Below are 19,129 nucleotides of genomic sequence, written 5' to 3'. Positions count from 1 at the left end.
CAAGAGAGGCCACCAATTTTATGCCAGGATTGTTCCCGAAGCTGCTTGGAAACTGCTGTCAAGGCAACCACAGGAGGGCCAGTCTCATTGTCAAACTTGCTCAGGTGGCTACCGACATAAAAGCCACAGCAAAGGAAGGACACGTTACACACACAAAGCTCAGTGCATTTGCAGGCGCAGGCTGCTAGAGCTAAAACTTAACTCATACAGATTTTCTGGCGGAGGGAAGGAAGGAGCCCTGAAATTGAGATGGCAAAAAGGACACCAGGTTAAAGATTTCACCCCCTCAGTCTCTCAGAATTTGAGATTCTGATTCCCATTAAGCACATCTGAATTGGAAGTGAGAATTTGGTTTTGAAGGAGCAGAGGCAGCGGAGGGGAAGCAGGCAGCTGAGAGAGAGAGAATTAAAATGGAGTTGGCTTGTAGGCACAGCACAGAGAAACAAGGCTTTGCTTGGTGAATCGGCAGCAGGTACAGAGGCTTAGACTCTGTCTCCCGGGGAAGGGTAAGAGTCTAGTGCAGCAGTTACAGGGCTGGGTACGAGAGCTGCAGCAGCAGGGGCCTGCATGCGAAGGGATCACTTAGTGCCACGCTGTGCAAAAAGTTTAGGCAGAAAGGAGGGACTGGAAGCCCAGAAATCCCTTGTAATCACAGCCCTGGCACTGACTAACTGGGAGGCGCAGGGACCTCTCTTGCCCCCTTCGGGACAGCATGTGAAGAGAGGCACTGTTACCAAGCCAGCTCCTGGGAAAGTGGGCGGATTAGCTAGTTTGTTCAGCACCCCAGGGACAGAAGCAGCACAGGAGAACACCCCAAAGGAGATGCCATTAAAGACGGAATACTTCCCCTTCACTGATGAGCGAGACCCCAACAGGGACAGCGTGAAGCATGTTTCTGGGGCTGGTGCCACAGGCGGGACCTCTCCGCTGAGATGGACTGGATCAGGTAAATACAGCCCTCTTGCCTCCAGCTTTGCATCACATCAGATCAGAAGCAGCCTAGTGTGATTGGCAGCTTATGTCCCAATTGTCAGATCTCCTCCACCTTCCCATCATCGCACTACAATCCGCATTCTTACAGCCAGTGATGGAGGACCAGCCTCGAGGGGATGGATTCACAGAGACGGAAGGTGACAGGCCATCAGGAGGACTCAGTCAGTGCTTTGAAAAGGTCTGTGGGATGCCACAAGGAAATGGAAGCAGCCGAACTCTGGGCAACTGACAAAATGGCTACCCATGGCCGAGATAGAGGCTTGCAAATCTCCAAGAGTAGGGAGGAGTCAAGCAGAGCTCACTGGACAGGTCCTTGGGCCAGAACCTCCCTCAGCAGGTGTAAGTGACTACAGCGCCAATGACTAACGGGGCAATCCCATTTATGTCAGCTACAGGTGGCCCACTGTTCTCGGGAGAGCGTTTGTCTCAACAGAACGTTCCTCCTTGCTTATGCAAACTCCTTACCTGTGAGCAGTGCCCCACAAAACACCACTGACCCCAGGGAAGGTTGAGGGTAAGCCAAGCACTCGTGAGGCCTGAGCTGCTCACATACCTCACTGCCCCTACGATGCTTCACGCATGGGAGCTTGGCCCTGCAGATGGCTCAGGGCTCCCTGGCTTTATTCATCATTCCTAACAGCAGCTGCACACAGTTCCCCACTAGCCTTTTACATCTGAGACTACCCAGAGCAGTGCCAGCCATTGCCGGAACTGTGCAGGGTTGTGCGCCGTCTTCCAGGGCCAAATCCAAACCTCCTGCTGAGCCACTACAAACCAGAAGGAGACCCACAGCAGACGCCAAACCACCCAGCCAGCATGGAGACAAACAGCACAGGCTGGCTCAAAATCCCTACAGACTAAGTTGCAGGTGCCTCAGGTATTCAACCCACATCAGAATTAGCAGGCCAGCGAGGCAGGGAACTCAGCTGTGACGAACTCAAGTGAGGCTCCTCCCCTTTCTGCCTCAGTTGCTCCATCCACCAGGGACAACGCTTATAAAGCGCATTTCCAGGTGGGAAAGGGGCTGGTCACTCCCTAGCCAGGAGGGGGAATTAGAGCTCTCTCTACTGCTGTCCCACCACTGCCTCAGGAGGCAGCCTTCAGACCAGAGGGCTCATCTCAGGTACCCTTCCAGAGTACATACAGCTCCCAGGAACCGTGGGCAAAGGACAGCTGGGAAGTACCAGTGGGGACAACCTGGCCATGGTCAGAGACTCCTCCAGCCATAAGCAGCAGGTGTTTCCATTTTCTTGGGCAGTCTGTGAGGATGAGAGCCACCGGGACACACCAGCCAATCTGCAGCCTGCCCCCTCCAGAGAGCGCTGTACACCCAGAGGAAGCAAGTTGCTTTTCAGTCCTCACTCTCCTGTCTTTAGAAGCGAGTACACTTAACATTTGGCAGGTTGTACAGGCAGACGTGTCAGTCACCAAAGGAAGGAGCAGCGGACGAGGTCTTCCCCAGGGTAGCTGCCTGGGGGCAGACCTCTAAAGACGGGGCCACCCTGCTGTAAGGCCACCCATTGCACAGATGCAATTAACCTTGATTTCAGGCAGGGCTGAGTGCCACCTTCCACGTATCAGCTTTGCCAGCCATTTACGCTAGAGCAGCTACTCAAGGGGAGGTGCCAGCCCCAAGGCGTGCTGCCAGGCAGCCAGGGGAAGCAATCTTCTACACCGGACTTACCCACCCCTATTCCAACGCATCCTCTGCTGCCCATGAGAATCACAGGACTGGAGGCGGAGGTCTTCTAGTCCTGCCCCCGAAATGCAAGGCAAAGCTACACACCACCCGGACCTCCATGACAGGTGTTCCGCATGAGAGATGTTTAAGAGCAGGTTAGAGGAAATTCCACAGCCTGCCACAGCAACAGACGCCTGTGTTTAACCACTTGGACAATTCCGAAGTCTTCCTAATGGCCAGCCAAAGCCGCCCTTGCTTCCTCTCTTATCCTAGTAGGTTAGAGGGTGTCCACAATGCCAGGTACTCCAGCCACTCCCCCAACCCTCTTGCCTCAGAGCATGGAAGCCAGGAGGTGGAGGGATAGGAGATCGAAGGGGTTGGGATATGATCTCACACTACCTAAGTATATGGCTACACCCCACCTCTAGAGTGACAACATCTCATTTTAAGAACTGGAGCGTTCCCCTCAGTTATATCCAGGACAGGCTGGAGACAGCTGCAGCTATCAGGTAATAAACAGGCCCGTGTCCACCTTGAACACACAGTCTCCTGACAAGATGCCAGGGCGAGTCCCGTCATTAGGTCAGATCAGGAGATCCCATAATTTCCCTCTGCAGAGGGGGACCCTAAAGACGCCGCCTTGCTCCGTTTGGACAGTGCTGATTTTCTAGGCAGTAAGTGTGCTCGGTTTCAAGACAGGAGGTGTCACTTTCTTCAATTTTGGGGATTTTTTTTTTTTTTTTTTTTAAAAAGGGTTTCTCCATCACTGGGCTTCATCTATAGATCACTATCACACTACATGGGTACTTACCAATATCTCACCCTTTAGGCGCGCAAAATTAGGGTTGTGGGTAATAAAGGAATAAAAGGATGAGACAGAACAGTGAGGGAAACAAAGTGATGGAGGGGGAAGAAGCAGGAAGCACAAAAATGGTAGGAAAAAAGCAGAAAAAAACAGCAAAAGAAAACAGTTACATGCTATTAATTATCTTTACACAGTGTTAATGTCATTACAGTGTTTCCAACCAAGAGGCCGTGGCCGTATCGTTACGTACGGCCAGACTGACACCATGCAATGGGGACATTTCTAATCCTTTTCTCAAGTGACGCAGACTACATAGCAATACCACACTCAGAACAGGACGGCTGCGTGCAGAGATGAGCAAGGTGTAGCAGCACTGCCTGGTACGTTGGGTTGCTCGGCTTCCCTGCGACCCGCTAGACAGCTGGCTTGCCAAAGGATGGGGCGTGGTTATTTCTGCACACCCTCCAGTGCCATTGGCCACTTGTCTGGACTATCTGTTACCGAGGCAGGGTTTGCATGTAAAGATCTAGTACCCTAGGAATGAGCGCAGGTGGGTAGCCAGCTACCTAGGCATGTGGAGGTTCTACTCCATGCAGCATACACCTAGATTTCATGTCTGTCAATACACAGGGTAAAATCCAACCCCCTGCCCTTCCCACAGGAGGACAGCATGCCAACTGGTCTGAATCCAGCTCTCCAGACTTCTGTGGCTACAAAATGCTGCACTTGGATTTACCGAGTATGTTTACATGGATTCAAATGGGCCCCTAACATACTCCAATCCCTCTGCGTATGCTAGCAAGAGATGCATGAACTGACCAGCTGTGCAGTACCTGGTTTGGGATGGCTCTTTTCTTGTTCAGCTGCGTGCTCCTCTGCTGGGCGCTGAAAGAGAAAAGCAAAGCAGCTTTACAACTGACAGCACCAGATCAACACTCTGCTACTGGGGCCATTGAGACCTGACCTGCATTCACTAGCTACAGTCTACATCAGCCCTTTGCTAGTCCGGCCAGGGGGAGAACCTGCTGGCCACAATTCGAACACCCACAGTCTCTTGATGGCCCCTGAGCTCTCCACTCAGAGCCGACCGCACTTGAGAGGCCAGGAGATTTCTGAAGTGTTCTGTTTATCAGCTGCACGAGCCAGCAGCAGCCAGGAGCACTCCGGTGCTTTCAAGCCTGTACAGCTGGGGAGCCTCTGAGTCAAAGCATCTGAAGGCTTGACACCTCTACTACAATGCTTCCTCCTATGCATCTGTTGTGGACGAAGCTTCAGGTAAACCAGCTGCATCCACTCACTAAAGGGCAACAGGCTAAAAGAATGTCAGGGACTTGGTTAGTAAACCCAGCCATGCTCCAAGTTCTAGCCAGCTCTGGGCTGTGCCCACCCCAGTGCTACGAGGTAACATGGGAGGAACTGACCATTCCTGCTCTGCTACAGCCAGCCCAGGGCGGTGGCAGCAGAAAGGGGTTCTGGGGAAGTGGGATTTGGAGGAGATTAGCTGAGGGCCAGGAGAAAACCAGGGGTGTCTCCTGCACTTTGTTGGATGCAACTGACAAGGTTCTGGACTTGTGCCTAGAAGCCACAGGAGCGACTGCCTCAGAGTTGCTCCCTCACTGCGTGGAGATGGGACCATGGGCCAAATGCACAGAACCTCTCCAGAAGGTGCTTGGGCTCTGTCCAATGCAAAACCCACACTCACACGGCTGTTCCGGCCACTGTAACCACATCCTTCAGCACGAGCAGGACTCCCTTCCCCACCTCACCCAGTTACATACTGTTTCCAGACGGTACCCACCCTGTTGTCAAGTGCTGCTCAGTGTAACAGCTGGGGGCGTTAGAGAAGGGTCGGAAGAGTCCAGAGGAAAGGGTGAAGTGGTTCAAAGGAAGAACAGGAGAGATGATGAGAGGAAGGAACTGTGACTGAAGTGTGAAAAGCAGAGACTTTAAAGGGCAGGAGAACAGAGGAAAGCCAGAAGTGATTCAGGAGGTGAGAAGGGGAGCAGTGAGCATACTGCCCAGAGACAGCCCTTGGGCTGATTGCATTCACTCAGCCACAGGGACTTCTGCCCTTGGGGCTTGTCTCCACACGGGGAATCCAGCAGCAACTTTAGAGTCCCACCCTAGCCTACTACAGGTTCATTTTCAGACGTAGACACTCCTTGGCTCTGTTCTTTCTTCACTGGGGAGGTTTTGTTCACAAATTAAAAGGTCTTGTCTGCACCAGTGGCCAGATCCCCACCTGCATGGCCAAAACCCACGCACCAGACAGTATGGCTGAGTTTACGCTGCCTCGTTCCTGCACTGCAGCTTTGTCATTTAGGGCTGGGGGAAAAAAAAAACCACCTCCCCCTGAACGCAGCAGGTCACAGCGCCAGTGTAAGCCAGGCTCCAGCACTGGGAGCCACACTCCTAGGGCGTTAGCTACTCTCCTTGGGGAGGGTTTACCTAGAGGGCTGGGAAGCCCTACCAGAACTCCTGCCATGGCCACACCACCACACCTATGCTTTAAACTGATGAGACCCACTCTCCCGTCCCCGGTCTGCTCCGTACACTCGTTGGGGCAGGGAGCACGTAGCACTTGGGCCTGCCTGAATCCTGGCTGATCCTTAGGCTTTACCTCTTGACCCTCTTCAGGCAAAGGCCTGGAACAAAGGAGAGTCTTGCCCAAGGCCCTGAAGACCAGACTCTTTGGAGAGGTAATGGGAACAGCACACGTGCAGCCAGCGCTTCCACCAGAGGCTGCACCCAGCCCAAAGGTGCTGGACTCCAACCCTGCCTGCAGCCGAGCAACACACAGGGTGGCAAGGCCCCCCACACCCACTGCGCAGGTTTACAGACTGTCCAACTCCCTGCCCTTTGGGCTGTGCATAGCTGCGCCCCCCCATGCTCACCGATTAAGGCACTTAACTGCAAGCAGTTACCTAGACGTCCTGCCACCCACACCCCAGCTATAGCATGAAGGCACCTACTTGGCAAATCCAATGAAGTCTTCGTGGTTAGTGTTGATGTAAGACAGCTCGATGTCAATTAGCAGGAGAATCTGGAAAGACACATACACCTGAATCAGCCGAACACGGTACCAGGCCCACAGAGGAAGTGCCACTTTTGGCACCAGCGCAGGTCATTCGAGGCCGCTCTGCAGCGCCGAGACCAGCCTGGAATGCTGTGTGCTGCTGTCGAACCGAAAGGCGCGGTCTGCGCTGCTAGCAGCAGAGGGCACTGTAGGATCGCCAGTGCCCTGTGTGGGAGGTGGCTTGGCCCAGAGGATTTGCAAAGTGGAGATGTTATGTTCTCATGCAGCTCTGGTTGGAGCATCAAGTTCTCCCCAGGCAGCGCTGAGATCAGACACCCTCCCGCCATGAGTGAGCCACGTTTTACTTTGCCCTCCACACAGATAACAAGCCCCCAAGCACCGGATGCAGGGCAGGACAGACATGCTTCCTCCCTCCCAAGGGCAACTTACCTGGTCCTTCGTTTTCCCTTCCCGTTCCCGGACATGAGTGGTAACAATCCTTTCTGTCTCCTCTCGTAACCTGGGGTAAGAGCCAAGCTGAGACGAAGGGGGAGGGGAAGATCAGATCACAGTAGCCACAAAAAGTTTGACACAAAAGCACTCACAAAACTGAGGAGGGCAGGAAAAGGCTGGACCAATCCCATTTTGTCAGGAGGACAGAAGAGAAGTCCAGTTCTCTTGGCTGTTTCTGAAGAGATTGGCAGGATCAGCTTGAGGGGCGGGGGCTTATGGCCTTTGGCAAATGGCCTTTTGCCCCAACCCCCCCGGGGTGAGCCGATCCCCCAGGCATGAAGCATGGGCTTATGCTAAGTAAGGCCAAGGAAATTCTCTCACAGAGATACTGGCCCTTGGACATCATTATGGCGTAAAGCAACACCTGTGCAATATGTCTCTGCAGGACCCATGCCAGCACACCAGGTTACCACTCGGAGCCGATACTTGCAAGCATGTCCTCGGCTAAAGGCATTCAGCTGTACGTGGACACAGATTCCCACAAAAGGTAGTTTAATTGTCTCAGACCCATTTTGATCAGCTGGGCCCTGTGAGCCAATATATTCCAGATGTGCAGGTTAGGCAGAAGGAGGAATTAAGACCAGTTACCTTTTCCGCACACTTTTTAATGACCGTGGCCAGCTCTGAGACCACCAGATCAACACACTTCAAACTGGGCTCTTTGAGCTTTACAATCTGTTTTTTCACTATAGCTTCAAAAGCCATGTCAGGCGTGAAGAGCCCTGTCCTGCCTCATGCAGAGCACAAGAGGGGAAAGATAGACACCAAAAGGCACGCAAGGGTGGGGGAAAAAACAGCAGAGACAGAAAGAAAAGAAAAGAAAAGGAGATTTTAGAAAAAGGTTAGTAACATGCAAAGGGACAAGCAGCAGCACTCACCCTGGGAAATTCCTTCAGTTTCATTTGAAAAAGCATTGAATTCCTTTACTATCGTCAGTTTCCTAATTCACCTGTGAAATCCTGGACTGCATAAGGGGCTGATGCTCAGTAACTGGCTCACCACTGCTGCGCCCCTTCTGCGAACGTTTACATGGGTGCAAGATGGCTACAACAGGTGGGACAATGGTGAATCATTCCTACCCCTTGGCGTTTCCACGAGCCCAGAGCAGGGGACGGCACGATGCTGAATGTCTGGCTCAACTGAGCCTTGAATAAAGGCAAAGGTTCCATTGCTCCTGCCACCAGCTCTGTGCCAAACTTCAAGTTAGCAGCCGATCTAGCGGCCTGCTAGCCTTTAAGACTGCTGCTTCACCAGGGGAAAGGTAACGGCGTATGCTGCTCCTGGTGGCTCAGAGTGCTGGCTTCTTCCTTCAACTATCTGACAGAGTGGCTGCTACGACTCACATAGAAGTGGAGGGGTGGGAGAGGAAGCCATTTCCAGATTCCCAATCTTTTGGTTTAACAAGGCTAGAACACGTTTCCAAGGATACAAGCTGTGTGTAGGGCCCAGGGTGGTAGAGAGCCCTGCTAGCTCCAGAGAAATCCCCACTGAAAACATCTCACGTTCCACTGTTCCGATTTGAGCTGAGTGTGTGTGGCTGCAGCACACCCGCCTACGAGAACTCATCTGCGCCCCACTCCTGCAGGCTGTCCCGCTGACTCCCTAAACTGACTTCTTCCTTGGGGTCCCACCACATTGGCTAGGACTGAAGGAACTTGGGCAGCAAGTGCTGGCTTCTCCGCGCTACAGAGATCACTACAACCGCCACAAACAGAGCACAACCCCTGATCCAGAAACAAGCCCCTCCCACCTCGCCCTACCATGCGCATCACTGGAGGAGTGCTGAGCTTCTCTGCTCAAGCGAGACCTTTGGGAAGCAAAAGCTGGGAGCTAGTTCACTTTGCGGAATGGCCCACAAGTGGCAAAAAGCCTTTTACTACAGACTCAAGCATTTGTTTCCCCGGCACCTCCAGAACTGGACGACGGGATCAGAGAGGCCATCCACCGAGGCCAGGATCCGGTCTCTGAATTTTTTTTTTTTTTTTTAAAATAAAGAAGTGCCCCATCTGAGGAACTTTCTTCAATCTTTGTTACTGGATGAGGTTAAAATGCAGTCGTCCCGAGAAGCTACTTATTAAATATGGAAGTGGCTGCTACTGCAGAGTGCCAGGGTAATTAACTCTTCTGGAGAACAAGACCCCTTTGGAATCGTTGCTCATTATCAAGCACCTCATTAATTGTGGGATTTATAAAACCAGCTACAATAACTGTTTCTGGCTTTTGCGCCCTTTGCCACAGCTTCCCAGGGTAAAGCAAAGCAGCTGCTCTCACAGCTGGAGAAGACACATGCTAAGAAAGGCCACAGAACCCAGAAGAGCCTGCCCACCTGCCTGGCAGACTCCAAAGCACCACAAAGCCCTGCAGCTGGATGTCACAACGACACAGTTTGGGATCCTCCCCCAGGGACAGAGCTCAGATATACTGGCTGCATGAAGAGGATGATAATCTGTAGCTCTTATGTGGTGCTGCTCAGGAGCAGAGCGCCAAGCACCTTACAAAGCACACCAGTTTCATCACAAACAGGATATGGGGGCACAGAGAAAGGGCATCGGTGGTGGGAACAGAACTCGTAAAAGACCCGTAGCACTAGGCACTACCTGGATCTTTACGACTCCCCATGGCAGGGACACTGGGCAAAGCCAGGGTCTCAGGTGTGCTGGAGGCAACCCTTACACCCTTTCTCTGAGACCAGGGATGCCAGTCTGCCGAGGGAGGAGCCCATGGCAGTGCCAGGCCTCACACTAGGTTAGTGAGCAGCGAAGGGTTCACGTGGCCTGTTTTGCCTACACACATCCAGCCTCCAGGAGTTTTTCCAGGCAGGGGGGCAGGCAGAGCAATGCCATGGTGGCAGCACTCTGTTTTGCTACCCCCAGAGTAGGAAGGGAATGGAGAGCCTCCAGCGGGTTCGATACCTTACTGGTACACTGTCTAACTGTATTGATTAGCTCCTGAATAACGAGGTCGACACACTTCAGACAAGGCTCTTTCAGCTTCACCACCTGCTTTTTCACAATGGCCTCGAATGCCAAGTCTGGTGTGAAAAGCCCCGTCCTACAGGCAGCCGTGCACAGGGGGAGGGAGGCAGAGAAAAAAAAACAAAACAGGTGAACAGGTTTAAAGGCAACTGTCCATGACCTGACCGAGAGCAACACAGACAGCGAGTCATGCAGACTAGACAGGCCTCAGTACCAACAGGACCTTCGCTTGGGGATGTACAGCCAACATTGCCCCCTGGAGCTGGAAAGGGTTACATCTCACATCGAGAGCACAAGGCTGAGCTGGGACTCAGGCCCACTAACAGCTGCTCTCTAGTGCATGGGACTGGAGTAGCTGCCTAGTGCAGCAACACCCCAGGCTGTTTTAGTGTCGGTCAGAGCTCCGCTGCAGGAGGATGGCAAGGAGCCTTTGCAATCCCAGGAACCATTGTGAGAGCAGAGCCGTAATTCCCGAGACAATAGTCACCGAGGGGACAAAAGACCAGGAGGGCCGGTGTGCTAGAAGCAGCAAGTAAGGGGAGGCCTCTCCAGGATGGTAAATTCAGCCCTGTCAGGCGCAGGGCTCCCTAGCTCAGAGCTACAGCCCAGTGCAGCATGGGACAGTACAGGCTGAGTGTCTGGCCAAACCCAAGTGCCGCTCCACCACTGCGGTCAGTGTGTAAAAAGCACGTCTTCCGACGGCACGCCAGAGCCAGAAGGTTACAAGCACAATGGTCCAGTAATATCCTGGATCCCTTCTCCTCAAGCTGGGAGTTCAACTTTCAAAATATACACCTCCCATAGACTACTGCCTGCCTTTCTGGAAGATGCACAAGGTGAAGGAGGAATTCTTCTATCCTCCAGTCTCAAGGGAAGACAGAAAATGACCTTCACTCCTCTCTCAGCGAGACTCTGCTCATGGGCCTCAGGAGGAGACTCCTCCATGAGTGGAGCCACAGCATCCTGACTCCCAGCTCAACAACTACACTGACAGACATGGAAGAAAACAGCCCCAGCCATGTAATTGTGAGCCATCTTGTTCTCATTCCCTAAAACCACCTCTGGTTCTAAACCCCTTTGGCTTCCTCATGACAAACAAGCTGGACTGCAGAGGTTCAGACATGACCGCTGATAGGAAAATCAGATGCAATACCGATACCGAAGGTCTCCTTCTCCGCTACTTGCCTTATGCCATGGATGTTTTTAATTGCATAGCTAATTTCTCGCCTCAAGTCCTTTTCATCAAATTCCATCTACCAAAAAAAAAAAAGAAACCAAACAGATTACACAACAAGGCACTTCTGAGAAGCAGTCTCAGCTCAGGCTTCCAATGGAAGGTTGCTCATATTCAAACTGTCGTCATCCAGCCAGAGAGGCAAACCCACTTGCCAGTTTGTAGAAGCGCCACTGGTACCAACACACATTCCCCCGTCCCCCCGCACCTGCCTCCAGAGCTTGCCATGTAGGTAAGCAGTAGAAAGCCTGAGGGGCTCAGCAGTGAATGACAGAACATCTTGTGCACGACAGAGATGGGGACATGAGTACAGCTGACTAAGGCCCCCTCCCCAGACCTGAAATGTTTCTGCTTTGTTACGGGATGTCGAGAGCAGGGAGAGAGAACACTTCTCAACTGCTCTGCTTTCGGAGTCAGAGAGGAGGTTTTGCTTACCTAGACATATCAGCACCCACTGCTGATGCCACCCCCAGACCAGCTGAGCCAAAAAGGCAACAACATCCCACCCCTCTGTCTTCTCAGCGTGGAAAGCTAGTTAGGGTCCATCTCCCAACAGCTCTGCTCTGGCCCAGATCCCTATGCCAGGCAGCAATGGATAAGTGGGAGGAAGGGAGGGAGGTTCGTAACCAGTCAGCGGTTTAGTGGATCAGAACATCAACCCAACACTAGGGGAGGATGGTCAAAAGACCCTTCCGCTGGTTGCTGGACAAGCAAAAAGCCTGAAGACAGGCATATATGCACTGGAGACAGCACCAGTCCTATGGCTGGCAACCAGCCACATTCTGCTTTGTGACAAGAGAAATCAACACCGCTGGATAGAAGTATTAAAACCAGCATCAGCTTTACCTTCACCAGCTCGAAGGGGAATCTCTCGTGGAAGATACGGTTAATTCTGGCACCACCAGAGAGTTCTAGTGTGTCCACTTGGTCTCCTGAGCCTTCAATCCGCTTTTCAAAGTCCACCCCAAACTGCTGGACCATCCTGCAAAGAACCAGCCATAGCAACAGGGATCAGCCAAACACTGCAAAGGCTGTAAGAGACCAGCTATTTCAGCTGCAGCTAGCATGGGGCTGGCTGCGATCTCCTTTCATCTGGGCAGGGCCACTGGAGAAACTGCTACTTTCTCTCCCCGTGGGATTCATGAATTTCATCTCCCTTTTGCTACAATTAGGGGAATAAAAATAATAGTCGCTCGCCTTCGGTCAGATACCCCAGGCTGCTTCTCTGCTCTTATACAAGGCTTTTGACCAAGTGGATTTTATGGGGATCACTGTTGTAGGTACAGGAAATCCAAGACAATATCAGTGATTTGCCTGCACAGCTTGGCCATGTCTACACTAGCCAAAAACTTTGAAACGGCCATGCAAATGGCCGTTTCGAAGTTTACTAATGAAGCGCTGAAATACATATTCAGCGCCTCATGAGCATGCGGGCGGCACTTCGAAATTGACGCAGCTCGTCCAGACGGGGCTCCTTTTTGAAAGGACCCCGGCTACTTCAAAGTCCCCTTATTCCTATGAGCAGATAGGAATAAGGGGACTTTGAAGTAGCCGGGGTCCTTTAGAAAAGGAGCCCCGTCTGGACGAGCCGCGTCAATTTCGAAGTGCCGCCCGCATGCTAATGAGGCGCTGAATATGTATTTCAGCGCTTCATTAGTAAACTTCGAAATGGCCATTTGCATGGCCATTTTGAAGTTTTTGGCTAGTGTAGACGTAGCCCTTGTCTGACAAGCATCTTAACAGATTTAACAAGTCCTCCCAGCATACCCATCAGCACAGCAAGGTGTTTAGCCTCTTGGGTCCATGCCAACTGATGGGCACCACCTGTTCGAAGCTGGCATCTCCTGCCTGCCACACTGCCAATTTCTAAAGCCAGGGGCTAGGCATCATGTACTACTTTGGGCTCCACAACCAGCTGAGATTCACGCACTTCAAGAAATCAGGAAGCTAAATATAGCCCTATGTTTAAACCAGGAAGTTTCAATTTCAGGCTAGACTCTCTCCCACTCCCTCCCGTTTGCAAAGTCAGCCAACATCCAGGGCCTGTCTTGTCGAAAAGGGACGGGGGGTCACGTACTGCAGCAAGGCTTTGGTTTTCCGTGTGGGGTCATCAGGGCGGAAGTTCTTGTACTCCTCCACTTCCTTCTCAAGGGAGAGCAGCTGGCTCTGCAGCTTGCTGCGCAGAGAGGGCAGGGTCTCACGGATGTGGTTAGTCAGTTGCTGTTAAGACGACGGGAGAAGTTGTCAGGGCTGCTGGTTCCCCACCGTGCTAGCTGCTTAACATTACAGGATAGGTTTGAGAACGGACAGACAAGCCAGAGGCCAGAGCCAACACTGCAGAACAGGAGCCTGGGGAAGTGCTTCTCTACTGATCAGGTTTGAATCCTTTTACTGAACTGGCTGCTCTACTAGGAGTGGAAATAAGCTCCAGCCAAATAAGTTAAAAAGAGACAAGCCAATTTCAAAGACTTCAGAGCAGTCCTCAGGCCTGAGCCAGCCCCCTCTGCTGCTTTCCAAGGAGATTTTCCAGTTTTAATAACTTTCGCCTTCTCTGACTGTGTGAAAGACCCACAAAACGGGGGAGATGACAAAACTGAGTGCTCACTGGGGGCTAACTGCACCACGTAAACCAGTGGAAGAGACTCCCCCCTCCATCCTGCTGGCTACAAGCACCTCCGGCATTGTATGGAATTCACACTAGTAGATGTACAGTGTTCAGACAAGCGGGACTTTGATACTCTGCAGATGGGGAATCCAAGGCTGGGGAAGAGCAGACTTGCCCAAGCTTTCACAGTGGTGCTTTGTGTGGGTTGGGCACACAGCCAGTCTAAGTTCCCAGCCCCAGCTGTAATCACTTGACAACGTGCTCCTCAATACCACTCTGAGCTGTTAGTTAACTAACTTGCCACCTTCGAAGGTAAGTAGGACCCACACCCTGACGACCCTCAGGCTGGCCTACCTGGTTGAGGACTTTCTGCAAGTGCGGTGTGCCCATGCGATCTGCCATGTGCCTGTAGGCCGGGTGAGAGAGGAAGAACTTCCGTTCCGCCGCCAGTGCTGCTCGTATGTCCTTCTTGCCTTCTATGTCCTTCTGGCTCCGGTTAACAACACCGATGTAGCCTGAAACGGGACAATCCCACATACTCGCTCTCTCTAGGGCATGACACAGCTGGAGCACCAGCCTTGAACTCCTGTGCTCCCTGCAAAGACCCTGGGGTTATTGATACTGTTACAAACATGAACTTTATTCACTTGCACAAAAGAGCATCTCTTCAAGAAGGTAACTGGGCCTCTCTGTTGGGTATACCCCCCACTGGCAGGTCCCATGCACAAGAGCTCTGGCACCTCTGTCTTCTACAGGTCGTGAAACAGACGGAAAGTGAATGGGAGGAGAGGGAGGTGATCACAGCAGAAGGCTTATAGAACAAGGGGTAGCATTCTACCTCTTCTTAAAGGAAGCAGTTTGTTTTCCAGAACATCTCTGGCATCAGTGCCTTCATCCATCAGGTCTAGTTTGGTGATCACACCAATTGTTCGGAGGCCTGGGAGAGAGAGAGAGAGAGAGCGCGGTAGAAAGATCATCAGCACCACCTCCCCCACCTTGCCAGGTCTGCTGAGAGAGGCTGGCCTGGTCTGCAGGCAGGTAAGCAGACACAGCAGTTCTCAGTTTCCATAAGCAAGAGCCATAACCCTCCAATCAGCCTGGAGCACTTCACTGTTGCAGTTTCTGTGCTCACAGCTGGCTCACGTGGCCAAGCTGAGCTAGTTACTAATTAGTGCAGCAGCCTGAGCCACGGAAGTCACATGGCTCCCTAGGAGAGACCTCAGTGCATTAAGTCCCACCCTTCAGTTAAGGCAGTTACCTCGTGAGTCTGCCTCTGCAGGGCTATAGAAATAAAGAGCACGCCTAGGATAGGAGAGTCCCAGGCGGGGAGCTTGGCAGGAGAGAACAGGATTCCCTGCAGCAGTGAGCGCTGCTCAGTGGGACACCCGGAAGCCCGGGTATCCTCTTCACTTTGCTAAAGGGGTCTGCAGCAGTTATGACAGCAGGCAGGCACGTTCTTTTACCTTGAGGATCTACTTCCTTAGCCATTTTGAGAGCATCTGAGTTTGCCAGATCCATGTTGGCTGGCGTCACTGCAAGTATCAAGCTGCTTTCTCGGCTGATAAACTGCATGATCATGTCCTTGATCTGGTACTCGATGTCTGCAGGCTGGTCTCCCACTGGCACCTTGGTGATACCCGGAAGGTCGATCAATGTCAGGTTCAGCACTGAGGAGAGAGGAAAGCAGAACTCCTGCTGCGTGGAGGGAGGCAGAGTATTTTCTCCCTGTAGCGGGGTGGGGGAAAGAAGGGGTGTGTGCAGGGGTACCCAGAGGATCAGCTAGGATATTGCCTGCCCTCCTTATGTCATTGCAGGTCTTCTACTCAGGAAGAGATCCTGGTCTTTGGGGACCTTCAAACCTCTGAGACGCTGCTGCTACCCATTCACTGAAGCGTCAGAACACCATAATGTGATACGCTCTGATTGGATGAGGGGAAGTCTCACTCACCATGTGGAGAATACACCCTCAGGTTGATGGGAACAGGAGAGATTCCTCTATTGGTTCCCGTGACCCGGTCTGTCTCTGCTTCGATCTCCTGCCGAACCTCATCAAAATCTGTGAACTTTTTGGATTTGCAGTGCAAAAACTCAGCATATTCTGGAAGACAGACACAGACAGCCCTGAGGTTTATAATGAAACAGGCTGATTTTGACTAGACACCCTTTCCCAGCAAGAGGCTGGATCAAAGGGCTGAGCTCATCTCCAGTGTAAACAGACCCAGGCCCCAAGAGAACTGCTGCTTGCATCAAGGCTGTGAGGCCCTAGCTATTTGAAGCTCAGCAATGCAGCATCTGCTCTGTGGGAACCAAGCAGACAGTCTGGTGCAGAAAGCCAAAGTCACATTACACTCTGTGAGCACTGCAGGGATTCAGAGCAGGGTGGCAGGAAAGCTGTCCCGCTCAACGCTGGAGAATGCAGCAGCGATCACCAGAAACAGATTCAAAGCCCCATGACATTCCCCTGCACCCTCTCAGCAGCACAAAATTTGACAGCTGCCTCTCTGCACAAGTGGAACATAAAAGACAGACCACACTAGTCTGGACCAAAGGTCCATGTAGCCCAGTATCCTGTGTACCGAGAGTGGCCAATGCCAGGTGTCCCAGGAAGAATGAACAGGACAGGGAACCACTGGGTGATCTACTCCCCATTGCCCATCCCAAGCTTCTGGCAAACAGAGGCGAGGGATGCCAGTCCTTTCCATCCTGGCTAATAGCAACTGATGGAGCCAGCCCCCTTGACCGTCTCTTCCTTTCTGAGCCATGTTACGTAGTCTTGGTTGTCACAACCTCCTGTGGCAGAGTTATGAAGAAATATTTCCTTTTGTTTGTTTTAGACCTGCTGCCTACTAATTTCCCTGGGCAACCCTTGTAGGATGAAAAGGAGCAAAGAGCACTTCCTTGTTTATTTCCTCCCCACCCCTCCTGGTTTTATAGAATCCCCAGTGACATCATCCCCAGCGCTCTTCCAACAGATACCAGAAGAGGGAGCTGACCCTACCTAACAACTAGAGCCAACCCATCGGGTGGGGAGATTGTTCCTTCCCTCAAGGGCCCATTGCACCTTACTTTAAAATTCAGCTAAGGCTTAGGGGCAGGAACCCCACACATTCACACACTACAACCACAGACACAAAAGATCCACACCCGATTAGGTGCATCACACCACCTTGCTCTGGGGAAGACACTCAGACTGAGCTGCCTCTCCACCCAGCCAAGGCAACACACAGGGAAGTTATCCTTCCAAGGAGGACATGATCCCAAGTGGTTCTCTTCCCCCACCCAGCCAGCAAGGCTCATTATCTGAATGACGGCAGCATTTGGGAGGCTTAGATCAAAACCGCTTTGTGCTGCATAAGGACAGTCCCAGTCCACAGAGCTGACACTCTAAACAGGTGAGGGGCAGGAGGAGAAACTGAGGCTCAGGGAAGGGAAGCAATTTTCTCAAGCTCACCCAGCAGGTCAGTGGCAGAGCCAGGAGCAGAACCCACGGTCCTCGTGCGGCACAGGCAATATACCGGAAAAGGGCAGGCAGGGTACTTTTGTAGACAGTTGCTGTGTAGAGCGTAGACAGGGATACCCCCCTCTTCCCAAACCAAGACTTTGAGATGAGACACACATGACCCAGCACAAGATCAGCTTAGCCCTTCAGCTCATTTTAGCAGCTATTCTGCTGCCTGCCGTAAAGCCCGGTAACTAATGGACAATGCAGATTTCTTTTATTACATTAAAATTAAAGCATCTCTTACAAACTCCCAATAGCCCCGCCCCCTCCCCTTTCCCACCACCACTGTTGGACTGTATGTAAATACAAGGTCGTCAGAGCAAGAAAGCCACATTGAACGGGGAGGATTCCTAGCATCCATAAGCCACATTGCTCTGGCACCTCCTACACCAGCAGGCCAAAGGCTTGTCTGTGCTCGCCAGTTAATCTGGATTAGGGGAAGGGGTGTGAACGTGCAGTGCAACCACTGTTCCTGGAGAGCTCCATGTGTAGACACACCCTCCATGCTTCATAGATGGCTCTCAGGAGGCCCCCCAAGGAGAGAAAGGGGAAGTCTTATTCTATGGCAAGCGGACCGGAGCCTGTGGTTCAACAGTCGGGCCATGAAAGCCAGTAACCCAAGGAGAGGCCCGTGCTTCCCCAGAGATCACCCAGTTGGGTGCTGCTAACCAGTCTAGCCATCCAAGGCAAGAAGCAGCAGGCTCTAGAGTTCAGATTCCACCAGCCAAGACTTTTCTCGCAGGTTCTGCACTATAACCGAGCTGCTCTGATGTAGCTATGACCCGACGCTGGCCTTATGGGAGGGGAAACGGCCTGCGGGCAAGATGCTGGCACAAGCTGTGTGTTGGTTTTGGCACTAGGGTGAGCTAGCGAACCCAGACATCACTGCCTCGGTTTGCCTTTCGCTCCCCGCACATCATTGGGAACACTTCCTTGCTGGACTGTTGAGTCCTGAAGAAAGATCAGAGTCTAACCTGCCAAGACACTCACTGGCTGCATCTGAACTGCTCCTGGGGAGTGGGAGGAAACAGATTAATACACCAGGTACAGGCTCTGATCAGGGAGCTAGGGGAATGCCCAGTGAGCGGCACCAGAACAGAGACAGCAACAACACAACTCGCTCCTGGTCAGGGCTCTCTCAGTATTGCAGGTGTTGCTGCCATCCACACTCAAGAGCATGGCATGGATTTCACATCCAGCGAGGAGCAACAGGGCAGTGCTGTGCATCCATTCTTTAATCGCTAACCCGAGACACTGCTAGCAAGGAGGCAGTGTCCTCCCAGAGGGAAAACCGAGGCACTGAGGTGTGTGCGCATACGCACGTATCAAACCAAACCACGCTCCTCCTGCTCTGACACGTGCACATCACTCACTCTCTGGGTCACAGGTTCCAAGGCCAGCAGGGACTATTGTGACAACTGTTCCCTGTAAGCTGAGGGCTTGGGCAGCTACCCAGGAGAGATTCAAATGCTGCCCAGCTGACTAGCAGAGCACCCCCAACCAGTAGTGTTTTTTCCCCACTGGTGGGTCAAATCCACACATGCCTTGGTGCACATAACATATTTTAGTCCCACACACAGATGGAAAGAGACAGAGGGAATCCTGACTGACCTAGTTTAACCTCCTTTATAACACAGACCAGAGAACTGGTCAGATGAACATTCAGACCCCGACTCAATTCTGATACCAAATGCCACCAGGAGATAAGACACACAGTACTGGAACAGCCCAACCCTCTCTGTCCCTGCCCTGCTCAAGCTGGGCTAGCAGTGCAAAGAGGGGATCTGCTCTCGCAGCCGTACACC

At 52.3% G+C, this 19,129-nt stretch overlaps 1 protein-coding gene across 12 annotated transcripts in view; it reads right to left on the bottom strand.

Annotated features, from left to right (window-relative positions):
* The window catches only part of DNM2 (dynamin 2), a 57,374-nt gene that overhangs the window by 19,012 nt on the left and 19,233 nt on the right, over positions 1 to 19,129 (bottom strand). For 3 of the 12 annotated variants that reach the window (XM_074980027.1, XM_074980022.1, XM_074980023.1), the window contains exons 3-15: positions 15,771 to 15,920; positions 15,286 to 15,489; positions 14,661 to 14,759; positions 14,177 to 14,337; positions 13,295 to 13,437; positions 12,064 to 12,199; positions 11,169 to 11,236; positions 9,921 to 10,059; positions 6,946 to 7,032; positions 6,452 to 6,522; positions 5,278 to 5,307; positions 4,313 to 4,364; positions 3,486 to 3,497 (exon numbers count right to left, since the gene is read on the bottom strand). In XM_074980027.1, coding sequence (XP_074836128.1) covers positions 3,486 to 3,497; positions 4,313 to 4,364; positions 5,278 to 5,307; positions 6,452 to 6,522; positions 6,946 to 7,032; positions 9,921 to 10,059; positions 11,169 to 11,236; positions 12,064 to 12,199; positions 13,295 to 13,437; positions 14,177 to 14,337; positions 14,661 to 14,759; positions 15,286 to 15,489; positions 15,771 to 15,920 — 1,352 coding nt within the window. Of the gene's footprint in view, positions 1 to 3,485; positions 3,498 to 4,312; positions 4,365 to 5,277; positions 5,308 to 6,451; positions 6,523 to 6,945; positions 7,033 to 7,596; positions 7,736 to 9,920; positions 10,060 to 11,168; positions 11,237 to 12,063; positions 12,200 to 13,294; positions 13,438 to 14,176; positions 14,338 to 14,660; positions 14,760 to 15,285; positions 15,490 to 15,770; positions 15,921 to 19,129 lie in introns of all 12 variants that reach the window. The other 9 variants (XM_074980029.1, XM_074980025.1, XM_074980026.1 and 6 more) reach the window with 5 other exon arrangements.

The sequence above is a fragment of the Carettochelys insculpta genome, chromosome 29 (genome assembly GCF_033958435.1).
Source record: "Carettochelys insculpta isolate YL-2023 chromosome 29, ASM3395843v1, whole genome shotgun sequence".
Taxonomy (NCBI): domain Eukaryota; kingdom Metazoa; phylum Chordata; order Testudines; family Carettochelyidae; genus Carettochelys; species Carettochelys insculpta.
This window is presented reverse-complemented; position numbering and strand designations above follow the sequence as displayed.